Consider the following 18,281-nt stretch of genomic DNA (forward strand, 5'->3'; position numbering starts at 1 on the left):
GTGCAATAAGATATAATCTTCAGCCAGGAAGGTGGCTCAGTGGTAGAGCACTTGCCTCGCATGCATGAGGCCCTGGGTTCCATTCCTCAGCACCACATCAGCAGAAAAAAAAAGCCGGAAGTGTGTTGTGGCTCAAGTGGTAGAGCACTAGCCTTGGGCTGAAGAGCTGAGGGACAGCGCCCAGGCCCAGAGTTCAAGCCCCCCAAACAACAACAACAACAAAAATGATAGAACCTTAAGAAACAGGGCCTGGTATGACATAACTAATATTTACTGTGCCTAGAATTCCCCAAAGCATGTAAAGTTAGGAGACTACATGTTGATTTTGAAACCCATTTCCAACACAATCTGGATATTTCTTTTTAATCATCATTTTTCAGAAGCACTGGTAGATATGGTTTTGAATACATGAGTGGCCTTTTTAGAAGCAAATCATTATCTTTTGGAAATTCATTTCATTTTGGAGAAACTTATCACTGGAGAACAAAGCTATTTTTAATAGCGACTCCATCAGCCTCCTGAAGATCATTTTTTATTTCAAACAGGAACTCATTGCTCCATCATTCACACCATCTTCATCCAACCTGAGTTGCCAACTACATCCCTGATTCTGAATTTGACATCAAGTCTATAGCATTTTTCTTGTACAATAATATCTCTCCTGAAAACTAGAGCAAATTATTAGTAATTAGACAAGTATAAGATTCTAGGCCAGGGTGGAGAAGGGGGGAGGAGAGGAGATGGGAAGGGATGGGAAGGGGAAACAAAGGAGGAGGCAACAATGCTTGATGAGAAATGTACTCATTACCTTGCCCATGTAATTGTAACCCCTCTGTACAGTATTTTCACAATAAAGAGAGAGAGAGAGAGAGAGAGAGAGAGAGAGAGAGAGAGAGAGAGAGAGAGAGAGAGAGAGAGAGAGAGAGAAAGAAAGATTCTTCCATGAGTCTACTTCATAATTTAAATTCACTGTGTAGTGTTCCAAGAAGAAAGGCCAAAGATGATTTTATAAATGACAACGTTTGTCATGCAGATATTAGCCAAAGGTGTTAGAAAGATATTTGGTGATTGCAAGTTATTTCTTGTAGGAAGCAAATAATTAGTGGGGAAGATAAGACCAATCCATTTTAGCTTAGGAATCAAATAACTATTTTAGACTCTTGCAAATCAGAATATGTTTGAAAGGAAGAAAAAAATCTCTGTATCCTGGAGACAAACTCAAGGATAACAAAGGCGCATGGCTTTTACCTGTCTTTGGTTCTCTGTCTCCAGGCGCAGCCGGGCCTCTACACACCTCCGTGTCTCCAGGAAAGCTTGGCGTTGGGCCCGATCGGACAGATAACTGATGAAGATTCCAGCTGTGTTCATACACATGAATAGAATGGCCTGGGCCACAACCTACAAGAGAATTTCAAACACAACGCGGTCGGTTTAGACAAGAGCTGTTTGTTAAGCAAAGAAAGAAAATGCACAAAAGCAAATAGATAAATAAACAAACATCAGAGGGAAATTTTAATTAGCAATCCAAACACTTCTGCTGCATATTAATGGGACCATATCCTTCTTTAAGATCTTCAGGGAAAAGCTAGCCCTCCTAACCTCTCTGTCCAATTTGAAGTTTCTTCTCCCCAAGTTGGGCCTGAGGCTGGAGTGGAGCCCTGAGAGACTAACAGGTCACAGTAGGGAGATCTGGTTGGCTGGTTCTCTTTTCCTCAATTTGCCACACCTTTTTCCTCCATTAGCTGAACACTGGAGCCTTCAATAGGCTGAGACTTGGGTGGGAGGAGGCAGAAGAGGCCAATAAGAAACAGGAACAGTATTATTCAGTGAGAAACAAAAATGCTGTATTTTGATGTTAGTATGCTTTCGTTCCCTTATGCAGAATCCCTTGTTTCTAACTCAAGAAAAGCTATCATGTTCTCTACTTCTTTTGATCTCCTTTTTTGATATTCTATAACTAGGCACGAAAATCTTTCTTGACTCTTGAATTAAGATTCCTACTTTTCTTTTTGACCCCTTTTGTACCACATTCCTATGAAAAATGCAAGGACTATTCTGGAAGAAAGTCAAAATATGGAGAAAGGGAATCACATTTCTTTTTTTTTTTTTTTTTTGGAATCACATTTCTTGATTAACACATGCAGGGCAGTTAAAGGTCAGGAAGTCCAAGTGCCCAAAGAGAACAAAGTACAGCTGTGTCTGCTAGAAAGTGAGAGAATCTTCCAAAGAGCCAGTGAGAGGAAGCATGGAATTCTCACAGAAGCTTTCTCTGAGCCACACACCCACAGTGTAGATGGTGAGTGGCTGAGTCAGGTATATTAGAACTGAGCTGAGATTTAAATGATTTTCTTGGAGTGCTGGGGATCAAGCCAGGGCCTTGTGTATGCTAGACAAGTACTCTATCATTGAGCTACATCCTCAGTCCTTGAACTGAGATTGGAAATACAACTGGAGAGGGGGGGGAGGAGAGAGAATGAGAGAGAGAGAGAGAGAGAGAGAGAGAGAGAGAGAGAGAGAGAGAGAGAGAGAGAGAGAGAGAGAGAGAGAGAGAGAGAGAGAGAGAGGTTCATTAATTGCGATTATATCAATCACCTGCTAAAATTAAACAAAACAAAAGGCATCATTTCTTTTTTTTTTTTTTTTGTCGGTCGTGGGGCTTGAACTCTGGGCCTGGGCGCTGTCCCTCAGCTCTTCAGCTCAAGGCGAGTGCTCTGCTACTTGAGCTACAGCACCACTTCCGATTTTCTGGTGGTTTATTGGAGATAGGAGTCTCACGGTCTCTCCTGCCCGGGCTGGCTTTGAACCTTGATCCTCAGATCTCAGCCTCCTGAGTAGCTAGGATTACAGGCATGAGCCACCAGTGCCCGGCTGTGGCATCATTTCTTAATCATACAGCATTCACAGTGTCCTGAATATAACATAAAATCATATGCCACAGACCTTAGAATGTGATGCATTCTCAAGGGAAAAGAAAACCAAGACACCTGTTTTGATGAGTAAGATACTGGGATTAGCAGACAAAAATTAGAGCAGATAGTATAATTGATATGTGATATAAAAGTAAGTAAGCTAGTAATGAATGAAATAAGCATAGAAAGAGAAACAAGAGCAAGCAAGAAAAAGAACAAGATTAAAGATAGGAGCATTATGATATATTTGTGGGGTCACTACATAATGATAAAAGTGTTCATTCACCAAGAAGATATAAAAAATTCTGAAGTTGAACACATTTAACAATACAGCCTCAAATATGCAATGCAATCTATGATATAAATGTATGTAAATCTATGTAATTCTTTATAAATCCACCACTATAGAGGTCTGTTTCAATACAATTTTCAAAGTTACTATATCAAGTGGATAAAAATATAATTGAAGATAGGAGGCAATTTGAATATTCCTTCAGGTAAAAAATTTGAAATGGAACAGAGTACCAGTCAGTATGGATAGTAAAACTCTTTCTATATCGATATTGAAAATTGTAAGGCAAGATCTCATGATAAAACCTGAAACTAGCTTAAGGAGATCTTGAGCAACTAGTATCATGTAAGCATAGTAGAGCCACAATGTAATTGAATTACAAGGCAATGTAGAAAAGCATCAAATGTGTAGAAATTAAATTTTCAGTAAATCATAATCTAGAACTGCATTAGAATGGAAAATAACCATGGTCCCAAACTATTGAAAACAGCACAGGCATGAAATTTTGCAGTCCTCACAGAAAACATTATAATCACAAACACTTCATTGTTTACAAGTCTGAAAAGAAATGTTAGTAAAACCAAGCCAAACCAAACAAAAACAGACTAAACCAAAATTATGTGTAAAGAAAAATAAAAAATAGAAGCAACAAGTAACAAAATAAAAATAAATGATGATAAAGAGGATCAGAAAAGTCAGTAATATATTCTCTGAAAAGACTAGAAAAACAGAAACACTTCTTACAAGTTTAAGAAAGAGAAAAGGTACAAATAAGCAATATTAAGAAGAGAAAATTGGGCAATTAAAGACATTGCAGAATTCAATAGATAGCAATAAAAGTGTGCTATGAACTTTAATGTTAATAAGATCTTAAATAGAATTGTGGTGTTTCTGAAAAGCACATCTTTACAGAAGCTGATTCAAAAAGTAAAGAACAAAATTAAACAAATACAATCATAATTAAAAATCTTTCTGCAAACAAAGCAATAAACCCTAATGCTATCACCAAAGTACTCTACAAATTACTGTGAGATAAATAATTTAAATATTTTATCTCTTATAGAGGATAGAAAATATTAAAAACCACTCTCCAATTCTCTTTTTTGTTTGAGATAGAGTATCACTGTGTAAGCAGGCTGGCCTTGTATGTACTTCCTGCCTCAGCCTCCATCTCAGGCTAGCTTAGTTTAGTGCCCAAACTAATACACACACACACACACACACACACACACACACACACACACAGAGTGGAAATTCCACTCTCCCATCAGAAAGCATGACATTGTGTCATTAATAAGGAAATAGACACTCTTCCATCAGAAAGCATGACATTGTATCACTCATAAGGAAATAGAGAGACATGGAACAATTATATTAACTTAAGTAAGTTAGATGCAGAGAGGCGTAGGTTGCATGGTTTCTCTCATTTGTGGTAGCTCGAATGTGCCTATAAATCTACAATTAAACACACCTGTGGCAAGCAGGTGGTTACAAATGAATTAACTGAAGTAGAATAGGCTCTATGGAGCACATGAATGACATAATTCTTTTAAAAGACTAAGTCAAGCCCCAACAAAACAAGTGCCAGGACACAGGTACTTGGAAGAGGGGAGAGGCCAAGGGGAGAGGGGAAGACTAATGAAGGGGGAAGGAGGGAGAAGGCAGACAAGAATTCACTGTGTATACCACACAACTGAGAAAAATAAGGGAAGGGGTGGGCCAAAGAGGGGTGAAGCTGTCGAAGGGATGACACAGATCACAATGCATTGTACACATAAACTGCACTGTACACATAAACTGCACTGTACACACAAACTGCATTGTACACACAAACTGCACTGTACACATAAACTGCACTGTACACATAAACTGCACTGTACACACAAACTGCACTGTACACACAAACTACACTGTACACATAAACTGCACTGTACACATAAACTGCACTGTACACACAAACTGCACTGTACACATAAACTGCACTGTACACACAAACTGCACTGTACACACAAACTGCACTGTACACATAAACTGCACTGTACACACAAACTGCACTGTACACACAAACTGCACTGTACACACAAACTGCACTGTACACATAAACTGCACTGTACACACAAACTGCACTGTACACACAAACTGCACTGTACACATAAACTCCACTGTACACACAAACTGCACTGTACACATAAACTGCACTGTACACATAAACTGCTTTGTTGAATGGCAAAATATTCAGTATGTACCCTAAAAATTAAGAAAAGTGAGGAGAGTGGGTTGGGAGCGATGGGTGAAAATGTTCAAAGGGGTGATGTTGATCAAGACACATTGAAATCATAAACTGTTATGCTGAAGGGCAATTCCTTTATACAACTACTTAATGATAATAAAAATCTTCACTAAAAGAAGTAGATAACAAGCCAGGCGCTGGTGGCTCACACCTGTAATCTTAGCTACTCAGGAGACTGAGATCTGAGGATCATGGTTCAAAGCCAGCCCTGGCAGGAAAGTCCATGAAACTCTTATCTCCAATAAACCACTCAGAAAACCGGAAGTGGCATTATGCTCAAGTAGTAGAGCACTTGCCTTGAGCTGAAGAGCTAACTGAGAGACAACACCTAGGCCCAGAGTTCAAGCCTCATGACTGACTCCTCCCCAAAACAAAGAACTAGGTAACAGGTAAATATCACTTATAAACACAGAGGGATGTTCTTCCACATAATAATTGCACATTGAAGCCAATTATGCATAGAAAAGAAAATTCAAATTGAGTATACTGACTTTCCCAAAAGATCCACATTGTGAATTCAAATATAATTTGCCATATTTGGAGCTTAAAAATATATAATCCTACCATGTTAAGAAAACATGTTGAAAACTTGAATAACTTTTCCTTTATTAAAAGTTCATGAGATTAGAAATCATTTTTCCTAACCACTATTCAGGATGTCTACATAAACAAAAGTAAAAAAAAGAAAAAATGCAAGGAAGGAAGGAAGGAAGGAAGGAGACAAAGAAGGAAGGAACACCTAAATAAATATGCTACTCAATTATCAAAAGTTGAAAGCATTTTCATAAGCAGCGGGATTTATTTATCATCAAAGATCTTCAATATTCTGAAACCCTGGCACATCATTAAGACAGAGGAATCCACAAACCTCAAAGTAGATGGAGTAAGCGAAGAAAAATATGCTGCCATTATTTACAGTTGAAATAATTATCTATATAAAAAACTTACAGAAAAACTGTAGAGTGAGCAAGAGCTTAGCAATGATGTTGAGTCAAAACAAAACTTCATTTTCTCCCAGAGCTGAACACCAAACTCAGGGCCTTAACAATTGCCGGATGAGTGTTTTCCCACTGAGCTAAATCCCTAACCCCCAAAACAGTGAATTCTTATGTCTCATGGACTCCTAGAAGACATAAAATAAACTTTCATGTACGTATATATTATTATCCATATATATCTTCTTATACATATATGTGTGTTTTTATGTATTGTGTATATATTGTATATGTGTATATATTGTACATGAAAGTTAATTACATATACAAAATATATGCTATGTTACCAAATCATAAAATATCTAAAACATTATCCATCAAAATAACATGAACTTCTTAATTAAGAAAGCAATGAAATTTAATTTAAAACCATCAAAGAAGACCTAAACAAATGCAACATTCATACCATGTTATGGATAGGCATGAATTACTGTAATAAAATTTCCAAATCTCAGTAGGCATCTTTTTATCCAATAGAATTTGACATGATTCTAAAATTTATATGAAGTGCCAAAGGGTCAAAAATATACAAGATATTACTAAAGAAGAACAAAATGGGAAGATTTTCAGTACCACAAAGGACTTATTTAATTACAGAAATTAAGACATTATGCTATATGCATAATTCACAAAGTGAGTGGTGGCTATGTACTAAGAACTCAGATATACAAATACACTCATCTGACAATTGAGCATTTCAGCCCTAAGTAGAGCTCTAGAAAGGGTTGTAGAGGTATGCTACGTTCTTGATAAAACAAATTTAAATTCTTGCCAATTTCCCCAAATTGGAACACTGCACATGGATTAAAGTCTTACATGAAATGTAAAACTGTAAAATTTTAGAAGGCAATATATGAGAATATCTTCATTACTTTGATGAGTTGTTCAAAAGAGCATGAAGAATAAAATCCATAAAGAACAGAAAAATATATTTCTTAAAACTAAGAGGTCTATTCTACCAAAAAGCAACATAATTAAGATGGAAATACCCTTAAATGTAAAATGAGAAAAGTTATTAGTAGCACATACACCCAATAAAAAATTAAATTTTTCCTGCTAGCAGGAAATTGTATAAATATATAAGAAAATATAACAAACAATGAAAAACAAGGGGAAAAGATGTATGTTTCAATATTCAGAAAATAATAATATAAAAATAAGTGCAACCTTATTAGTAAACTGAGAATTAGAAATTAAAGCCCACTGTTTTCACCCATCATGTTGGTCCTAAAAAGTGAAAAAAGTCAAATAATTAAGAATGCTGGTGGGAATGTGTATGGATGCAGCTATTTCAACTGCAAACATTAATGTAAATTTTTCATATTTCTACAGCTTCATCTTCCCACTGCCCACCCTGAGCCGCCTTTTCCCAATTGTCCAAGGAGACATTACCAAGCATTTCAAAGCACTGTTTTCCATATGGGTTTGGAATATAAATCTAAATGTCAATCAACATTAGAGTGGATAAATATTTTGTCTTGTATTGAAACAAATCCTCATCATTTTAAAGAACCTATTGGCATAGGCATACAAATGTATAAGAATTAAATTATATTATATTCAATTAATGTTGAATAATTAAAAAGCATGATTCTAGTGATGAGTAGTTTAATAACAAGCTAAACTAGACAATATATTGTTCAGAGATATCTGAGATAGCATACAAAGTCACTTTTAACTTATCAAATTGTCAACTATCAAACATTGTCAAATATCAAAATAATATACTACTCTGGCCAGGTTCTTGAGAAAATAGTCACTTCTCATACGTAGTTGGGGAGAATATGAATTTGACAATATCTAGACAATGTTCAAACTCATAGCCCAATAACTCTACTGGAGTTTGTCAATATTGGCTACTCACGTGCAAAGATCTAATGGTGCAGAGTATTGTTATAATAGCACGTTGTTGGAAATTAACTGAGTAGCTATAAAGAGAGAGCAAATTAAATGATAAACTTGGACAACTGAGCTGCTTTTTAGGAAGGAATGTAGCAAAAGGCTATCATTTCAAAGGTGCTAACTCATGAAGCAGAGTACTGGATAATTTTGGGAACACACACTGAAATCTCAGTTTACATCCACCGTTATTTACATTTTGCGTATGTGCATGTGATATCTACTACATGTATACATTTGAATAGACATACAAGTAAATATAGCGCTAAAAGCAAAAAACAGTCCAACTATTCATCATGACAATGCACAGTCTGCTTGTCTTCCAGCTCACTTATTACTGCTTTACTATTTTCCCATTTTTTTCTCAACCAATCTTGTTTACTTCTGTTCCTACCTGAGGCTTTTCCTATCTTAGCACGACTGAACTACTATTCCTAGTGCCTTGGTTGCCCTTCCCTTTCTCTTGTCTGGTGACCCTCTTCTTCTCCTGTTGTTGGCTCTATTCATTTTTTGTTTTTGTTTTTGTTTTTTGTCGGTCATGGGGCCTGAACTCTGGACCTGGGCGCTGTCCCTGTGCAAGCTCTCTGCCACTTGAGCCATAGTGCCACTTCCAGCCTTTTCTGCTTATGTGGTGCTGAGGAATTGAACCCAGGGTCTCATGCATGTGAGGCAAGCACTCTACCACTAAGCCACCTTCCCAGCCCGCTCTATTAGTTTTTTTCAGGGATGCTCCCTGATTATTATATCAAAGTAAGTATTCCTTGCCATTTTTTAATTCTTGCATCTTATGCATTTATCATCAATTGCAATTAGGATTTACTTACTTGTAATGAATGCTTTTCATTTGTTTGTTATATATGATTATTTGGGATTATACAATACCTATTGCTAGAACTTATTTGACCACTCTCTATCTTCTACCATTCTACTAAGTTTTTTTTTGAAATTGGCTTGTTTAGATTTCACATATACATGAGATCTTTGTGGTACTTGTCCATCTGTGCTTGTCTTATTTCACTTACGTATCTTTGAAGTCCATTCATTGCAAGAGAACTATGAAGTGAACAGGATTGCACATGACTGGATTTTATCCTTAGGTGGCCAAATAGTACTCTGTGACACATATAGATCAGATTTTCTTCATCTGTTCATTCACTGAGCGGCATGTAGGCTGTTTCTATATGTTGGCATTGTGAATGCATTGAGTGCAGATATAACTTCGACATACTGACTTAATTTTGTCTGCATTAATCTCAACAGTGAGATTAATGGATCATATGATAGTTCCATTTTGACTTTTTTTTGAGAAGACTCCATATCATTTTCCATAATGGTTGTACTAATTTACACCCCTACTAACAATTTCCCCTTTTCTCCCCATCCAATATTTGTTCTCATTTTTTTTCACAATAGCCACTTAACAAAAACGAGGTAGAATCTCATTGCATGTCCCAGGTTGTATTTTGTTGGTGAAATGGCAATGGTAATGATTGCTTCAGTTCTCTCTCATGTCTTTACAGTGACCCACTGAATAGCTTGATCAAGCCAATGGTTTACAAGGCACTTGAGATGTATTCAGCCTCTTTAAGGAGTCAGTGAAGGGAGAAGAGGCTGGAGCCCAGTGGGAGGACAAATGGCCACAGCCAGCATCCTCTGCCAGGGTGGTGGGATCTCCCTGCAGCTGTCAGGTCCGGGCCCACGCTTCCTGCCTGCCATGGATAAATAGCACACAGTGAATTGGAAAAAGAATGATAAACAGCACATAATAAAGCTTTCAAAATGGCAGAAGAATAAAGTGGTAAACAAGTGAAAATCCATACAATGTTTACAGAAGACTAGACATTGAAGTCAGCAGCAAGTGACAGTGAGTGATGGAGACCCCCAGGAAGGAATCCGGCCTCCAGAGACTGACCTCTTAGGGAATGACAGGGCAGTCTTTACAAATGTTACCAAAAGTAGGATGCAAACAAGTACAATGGAAAAAAGAAAGAAAGAGAGACTGGGGATAAATGTTGTTTTTAATAGTTAAAAAAAGAAAAAAACAGAGACATCATGAAAGAAGTAAAAAATAATGTTAAAGGTAAAAAATAAAGGCCTAGAGAATAAGAACTTCAACCCTTTAAAACTAGCAAAGGTGAAAAGTGAAGAGATTTTATTAAAATATGAGAAACGTAGTAGATGGCATTACAAATTTTATAAACTAAAGAAGAGCGCTTTTGATATTAATCAGTCTTAAATGCCTATGCTACTGTATTCAGAGAGGTGGGCAGAACAGCAGCTGTAACTGTTTGCAGTGTCTCTCTGGCCTGAACTGATGCTAACCTTTAGAGACTGTTGCCAACATCTCCACAAAGGGACCTGAGCACTGTCTGCTCACTCCAGCTGTGATCTGCCCACTGTGAGCTGACCTTTTCTCATGCTATTTCAGTGGACAATCCAGGAGCAATCCTGTTTGGTCATATTAGTTCCATATCACAGAAAATGGAGATTTGGAGAGGTTAAGGCTTAAAGAGCTAGAAAGTGATATAGCACAGTGGACAAAGGTACTAGTTTGTGTGGAGCACAGAACTTTGTTTCCCAATCTGGATGAGAGCTTGTATCAGTGTTAGGTGTTAGAGGTCGGAGAATGACATACAGATTCAACCAGTCCAAGATGTGCTTCCTTGTAGCTCACCATAGCCAAGGTATAGAATCAGCCCGGATGCTCCTCAATGGACAAATGATCAAGAGAGAGTGTTGTTATACATATGCAATGGAATTTTATTCCTCTTGTAGAAAGAATGAAATTGTACTATTTGTAAAGAAATGGAAAGACTTGGAAAAAATACATTAAGTGAGGTAAGTCAGGCACAGAGAGACAAGACTGTGCTTTTTCCCTTTTATGCAGAAGCTAGATTTAGCGTACGAACTCGTAAGTAAATAAGTTGGGAGATATTCAAGCGTATACAAATGTACTAACTGAAATATGGTAAATTCAAGGGAGATATCAAATAGTGTAATTCCTTAGGAAGCAAAATAAAAATTCAGCAAAATAATACATGAGAAAGCAGTACTTGAAAGGAGTGGAGTAGGATTAAGGGGAAAGGAGTAGACAAATGGAGAGAAGAGGGAGAAATGCAGGCAAGAATCCGAAGTATAACCCACAAAATTAAGAAGAGAGAAAGGAAGGTATGGGTAGGGGAGGGATGAGGAGGAGTGTTGAAAGGAGTTATGATGGTCAAGATATATTCATAAACTGCTGGTTAAATGGCAACTCCTTGGTACAGCTACTTAAAGGTAATAAAAGTTGGCTTTCACAGTTTTAAGGAAGGAAGACAGCAACAAATAGTGGGAGGCAGAGGAGGACAAAAGGAAGAGGAAGAGGGAGGCAGGAATTAACTATGTTCTTTGCAAAGCCTAAAATAATTCCTTTATTTTTTTACTGTTATATGTTTACTGTAGAAAAAAATCTAAACAAAACCTGTTCATGGCTGCTTCCCCATCATTCTGGAATAACAGCAGAGAAAGAAGGTTGGTCATTTTTTGTTTTCCCAGTTGTCTGGAATCTTGAAAGGCCAGGACATGGAGCCTGTTTGTGTATATGTGGTGTGTGTGTGTGTGTGTGTGTGTGTGTGTGTGTGTGTGTGTGTGTGTGTGTGTGTGTGTGTGTGTGTGTGTGTGTGTGTGTGTGTATGTACGCAAAATACAGGCTCTCCTCTCTTGCAGCTTACAGAGTAACAGTTCTGTAGGCTTCAGATAAACTTGCTGAAATGAATAAATGAATGAATTTGGTGGGGAAAATCTAAGGGTATATGAGTCATTTGCTTTCCCTTAATCGAACCCTCAGCTGAGCAGACTCTTGTGAACAGGGAACAAGGGATGTGCTTATACTTGGCTGTTCCTTTTCAACCATGCAGAATGGTTTTGTGGTCTAGGATTTCAGAGTTTGGCAGTGAAAATTTAATCTTGATTCTCATCCTTACAGAGCCTCTAACTGATGCTCAGTATAATTGTGGCCGGCCTCCCAATGGGGATAGAGAACCAGTCTCTGTCTTTCTGGAGTGTATATTTCCCTGGACTCAGTGCTTCTTTATGAGAGAAAGATTAAACAGGCAATCTAAAGTTATCATGAGGACGCAAGGAAACAAGCCTTAGAAAATCACACTGGAGGGGTATGGAGCTTGGAAGTGAGTGGATGATAATGCTTGAAGTGGGATGCTAAAGATTAAATGAGGGGATCACAACTGTGCTTTACAGAGCATTTTCCAGGTGTGCAGTGATTGATAGCTTCCCAAAATGGCAGCCATGAACTCCGATGCTCTCTGCATCCAGTAACTGGAAGACCAGGAAGGCTAGGAGATCTGTGCTCTTCTTCTCCCATCCCATTCCCTCACTCAACCCTCATTTCTCCCTTTTGTTTTCTATGGCTTCTGGTCACATGGGTAACTGAGCAAAGCCAACTGCACTGGGAGTTTAAATAGCTTTGCTGTGGCTGGAAACTTGGGTGCCTTTTCCTTGTCTTGATATTTTACTCCTTCATTTATTCCCCTGACCACTTGTTTCTTGCTGGACATTTAAATGATCCAAGCCCTATTTTGTGTCACACACACACACACACACACACACACACACACACACATACACACACACACATACACACACACACACGTGTGTGCACATGCAGAGCTAGTTTCCTGGCAATCAAGATGCAGGAGAAGCATTTTTAAGATCCTCCCAGCCCCTGGACTGTCCCTTGTTCTCATTTGCTGGGAGAGCACACTCTTGTCAATTTCTCTCCCAGCTGCTGTCAGTTCCTGAGTCTGTCTGTGTAGTCCTGAGGGCAGTGGCTGCTGCCTGCCTCTCCTCTGTCCCTCCACTTGACACACAGTGGTCATTCAGTAGATGTTTGTTGACAGGACATGCTAAAGCAGTCTCCAGGAGCAGCTGGGAGATCTGGGAAGAGAGTCACTGAAGGGGCACAAGTGACCTCCGAGTGCTTCTGGATGCAAGGAAGGGCATTTCTCCAGGGGAAGTGAATGCCCTTGTCAGGGAACTGATTTCCTGGGTAGTGGGTCTTCAAGTTCATTTGCTCTGAATGCCCTGTTTTCCCACAACTTACTTTTTATAGTAAAGGACTTACTTTTACTCAAAGAGGCTTATGTAAATGGGGCAGAATTCCAGACCTAGCATGTTTCCATTTGCACATAGAACAGGCAGTCCTGGGAAACTTGCATCTTCACATTGTCACCACTGCTGGTGGTGCCATGGAGAAATCACAAGAATGGTGACCAATATCAAACAATAGCAAGCAAATGAAGAAAAAAGTAATAACAATAGTTCTCTTAGCAGTGCTAGTCAGATCCCCTGAAGAAACACCAGGTCTGATGGTTTCCAAATGAACACAGGATAGTCATGTGTCAAGGCCAGATGACAACCTTCCATGGACATTCTGCTCACATAGAGCATTTTAGTTTCCTTGATGATGCTGATCATTCAAAACCAATCACTGCACTTGCTTTTCAAAAGGTAAATATATGAGAATCTTCGCTTGTTAGTCCAAAGAAGGGAAGAAGGAAACTATTTCCACTGAAGATAGACTCTAAAATGAAAAGCCATGTTGGGAAACAGCAGACTCACAACAATTACTGAATTACATAACAATAGATATGCATGAAATATTTCATGCAGAAATAGCTTGAACTGATTGATTAAACTTTCAACTAAAAAAAAGATCATGTTACTGAATTAGGTAGTAGGTATTAGGAGCTATTAATGGCCCAGGGTAGAAATCGTAGATGTTCATAAAGTAAGTGAAGATTGTATTGATAGTTTTGTCATACTGAAACTCATAATTGCCAAATTTCCCATCATCTTATCACTATTTTGAATGTGAAGAAGCAGCTTCTAGCCTTATAAAAGTGGCTCCTAAATAAAGGCAGTTTGGGCCACTACATTGGGAGCAAGGAAGTTCATGAAAGAGGCACACACTGGAAAAGAAAGCCACAAGCTTTTCTGTTTCTGGTCTTTGGAAGATGCACACAGCTCATGGCACCTCTCACAGCGATGAGAAGTGCGTACAACATGTTGGCTAGATGAAATGATGAATGAATGATCCCGCAGTTGCTGGCTGTCAGAAAAGAATCGGATGCTTTTTCTGACAAAGCTTGTCACATGGACCCAGGGATATTTTCAACAATGCTTTGGAAATGAAGTCTATAAATATTCACAGTCAGGCAAATCAGATATGCTTTGAAGACCAAAGTGGACATTGATTCAATTCTCTTCCCGTTTTATCCAAGGCCTGTCAGACATTGCATCTCAAATACGTTATGGATGGAGCTGGAGGGAATAAAGGGCCCCAAGAGACTGGATTGTTCCCCTGATCAGGTCATGGGCAGGTCACTGATAAAACTGCCATCTTGACTATGCTCTCAGCTCCGGACACCCAGGCCACGGGACAACTGGGGGTCTGCGTTGGCCTCACAGATGAGTTCCCTGTCGGAGGTTAGGAAGGGCCAGTGTGCACCTGGGGAATTGTGCTACAGCTCTGGGACAGATGGTATACAATGGGTATCTACCATGGTGCTTCCAATCCTAGTGCATCAAATTAAGAAAAGATACAGTAGAGAGGTGAGGGTGGGGGTGGCACAAGGCTTCAGGATTCTGCTGGCTCTGTCACTCACTCCATCTCAGTCACTGTTGCCAGAAAGAATGCAGGAGGACCATGGTAAAGCTGTGCATGTGTGTGTGTGTGGGGGGTGTAATAATCCTGTGGTCACATGTTCTAGACACAAATCAAGGCCCTGCATGTGGTGATGTGTCTCCCCAATAGCAGCAAACACAGGAAATCAGTGGTGGTGGGTGTGGGAGGGACCTCACTCCTAATCCATACCACAGATCCCTGTGGCAAGATTCTGAAACCCTCAGTGCTGTATCTGTAGAATTTCAGGTTGCCAAAACGGACTGGTTTTTCCCAGTTCCCATTGAACTCGAAACGATGACTTTTCATTGGAGCATTATGGGTGCTTCATGCCAAGTGGCCAGCAGACACAGGTTCAACTCAGGGAAGGGATATGATCTTGACTTAAGAGTAAGATAACCAGAGACTCAGCCTCAACCCAGGGCCTGGTCACATAACCAGGTGAGTCACCATGACCTCCAGAGGTGCTCGCTGAGGGTAAGGAGAATCTAAGGTAAATTAAAGAGAAGAGAGACAATGCGCACCCAGTGAGGCTGCAAGAAACAGCTGTAATAGTGGTGACTGCTACTGGTGCTATTTGTCTTCAACTTCTAACCTTCCCACTGAAGAGAAGCCTACTGGAATGCTAAGGGAATGGCTTGCAGACCTGTGTGAAGGGGAGACCCCAGTGACCTAAGAGGCAGACTGTGGTAGAATTTGAGGTGACCCACCAAACGTCCTCCAGAAATAAGTTCTTCACGCTGGCAGAAAGTCCTCAGCTGACCATCTCCTTTGAGGATCACCTCAGCAAAACAGTCTTCTCAGCCAAGGTCACAGTCCCAAACAGATGAGGATGGAGGGAGATAAGATCAAGACTCCAATGAAGAACGTGCCAGAAAACTCCAGAACTGCCTTTAGGACTGAGTTCCTGGTTGAAATGACACCACAATTCATTGTGCCCCTTTGTCTATTTCTGATTTCTCCTCTTCTCTCCCGTGGGTATCGATCCTAGCACCAACCCTAAGAAACCTTCCAACACTCTTATTTCCCTCTCTAAATCAGTTTCATATAAGATCTATTCTGTAACAATAACCAGATGCTCCTTGCTGTGACTAGTGTAGTCAGCCTGTGGTACTTGCTCAATAGATGAATTTGTTGAATGAATGACAAAGTATTGGTTAGTACCATTTAGATCATTGCATGGATGACAATCTCATAGTTGCTTTCCTCCTTTCTCCATTCATTTCACAAATATTTGGTGATGCCCAGATAGTATCTAAAAGGCTCTTAGATTCTAATGGTCAATTGGTCACAGGTCCCATCTCTAGGAATCTCTATGTGAGACAAGTAGTCAGGAAAAAGTTCTTTGGGATGAAATATTTTAATGAAACTTGGAGAGAACAAAAGAGCCAAACAACAGTCATCCTGGGCAGAGAAGGGCAGCAAAGGTGATACTGTTTACATTGTTAGGGGGTAAGGGAAGGTGAAAAGGAAGAGGTCCCCAAGAGTCTCACTTGCATTTTGGCCTAGGTGGAAGCTCCTGAGTCGAGCTTCTCCAAAATGATGGTGACAAACACAACAAAGATTCTTCTACCGATATAACTCTGTCTCCAAGCTCCACCCCCAATGGTTTGCACAAACAAAATTACCTTTTCCTTGCCAATCTCCCCCATCTTTTCCTCCTCCTCATCCCCCTCTCCCTGCAGAGCAGATGGCCATCACGGAGGTGGTGGCAGCAGCTCCCAAGGAAGATTTTAGTGCAAACACGAAGGCTATGTGGTGGAATGTAATGGTTACTATGGAAATTTTTATTGGGTAATTGGGTTGGAAGAAACATTTTGATTCATCATTAGTTACTGAATTAAAAATAGAAACTTACCAAGGGCTTGTTTTCTCTTAAAATTCATCTGTTGTTCAGGGGATAAAAACGCTATAAGCACCCACAATCAGAGCATTTCTCAAGTCACTTAAGTTGCAATACTAACTCCTGAAGAGAAGTCAACAGCACCTTCGCTACCAAAAAGGCCAGTGTATCATGACAAGGAATGTTCTATTGACTTAAACTATTTATGAAAAAAAAAATAGTTGACTAAGTGTATAAAGAGTTTATAAAGAACATGACTTCAATCCCATTTATCCAACTTTTCTTTGATTTGTTGTTTCTGGGTTTTTATTAAGAAAATTTTGGCCTGTGCCAAGGAGCCCTAGAGTTTCTCCTATTCCTTCCTGTAATGTTTTTAGTGTGTCTGATTTTACTTCCAAGGTCTTTGATCCATGTGGAGTTGATTCTGGTGCAGGGTGATATATAAGGATCTAATATCAGTTTTCTACAGGTGATTAACCAATTTTGCCAGCACCACTTACTGAAGAGGCTGTCTTTCTTCCATTCTATTTTTTGGCTCCTTTGTCAAAGATTAGGTGGCTTTAGGTCTGTGGGTTCATTTCTGGGTCTTCAGTTCTATTCCATTGATCCTCAGGTCTGTTCTTGTGCTGTTTTGATTATTATGGCTTTGTAGTAAAGTTTGAAGTCTGGTATTGATATTCATCCAGCACTGTCCTTTCTGCTAAGGATTGTTTTTGCTATTTGGAGAGCTTCTGCATGACAAAGGACATAGCTAGTAAGATCAATAGAAAGCCCATGGACTGGGATAAGATCTTCACTAGCCATACAACAGGCAAGGGCCTCATATCTAAAACATACTTAGAACTCAAAATATTAAATCTTCCAAAAACAAATCCTCAAAGAAACAACCTGCCCATTAATAAGTGGGCTAAAGACTTAAAGAGAGACTTTTCTGAAGAAGAAATAAGAATGGCCAATAGACAACTTCTTTGGCCATAAAAGAAATGCAAATCAAAACAACATTGAGATACCACCTCACTCCAGTTAGAATGGCTATAAACAAGAACTCTAATAACAACAGATGCTGGAGGGGATGTGGCCACTAGGGAACCCTACTGCATTGTTGGTGGGAGTGTAAACTTGTTCAACCACTTTGGAAAGTAGTATGGAGGTTCCTCAAAAGACTCCACATAGAACTCCCCTATGATCCAGCAATCCCACTTTTGGTTCATTTACCCAAATGATCACAACAAGGCTATACTAAAGCTACCAGCACAGCTATGTTTATCACAGCATTATTCACAGTAGCTAAGATATGGAACCAACCCAGATGCCCCTCAGTAGATGAATGGATCAAGAAAATGTGGTATATATACACAATGGAATTCTATACTT

The 18,281-nt window shown here is 39.2% G+C and overlaps 1 protein-coding gene across 3 annotated transcripts in view; it reads right to left on the reverse strand.

Moving 5' to 3' along the window:
- Window positions 1–18,281, reverse strand: part of Adcy8 (adenylate cyclase 8) — a 196,252-nt gene that overhangs the window by 150,311 nt on the left and 27,660 nt on the right. For all 3 annotated transcript variants that reach the window (XM_069991418.1, XM_069991417.1, XM_069991416.1), the window contains exon 2: window positions 1,249–1,398. In XM_069991418.1, coding sequence (XP_069847519.1) covers window positions 1,249–1,398 — 150 coding nt within the window. The remainder of the gene's footprint in view (window positions 1–1,248; window positions 1,399–18,281) is intronic.

Source organism: Dipodomys merriami, unplaced genomic scaffold (genome assembly GCF_024711535.1).
Source record: "Dipodomys merriami isolate MVZ:Mamm:240054 unplaced genomic scaffold, mDipMer1.0.p SCAF_4, whole genome shotgun sequence".
Classification (NCBI taxonomy): Eukaryota; Metazoa; Chordata; class Mammalia; order Rodentia; family Heteromyidae; genus Dipodomys; species Dipodomys merriami.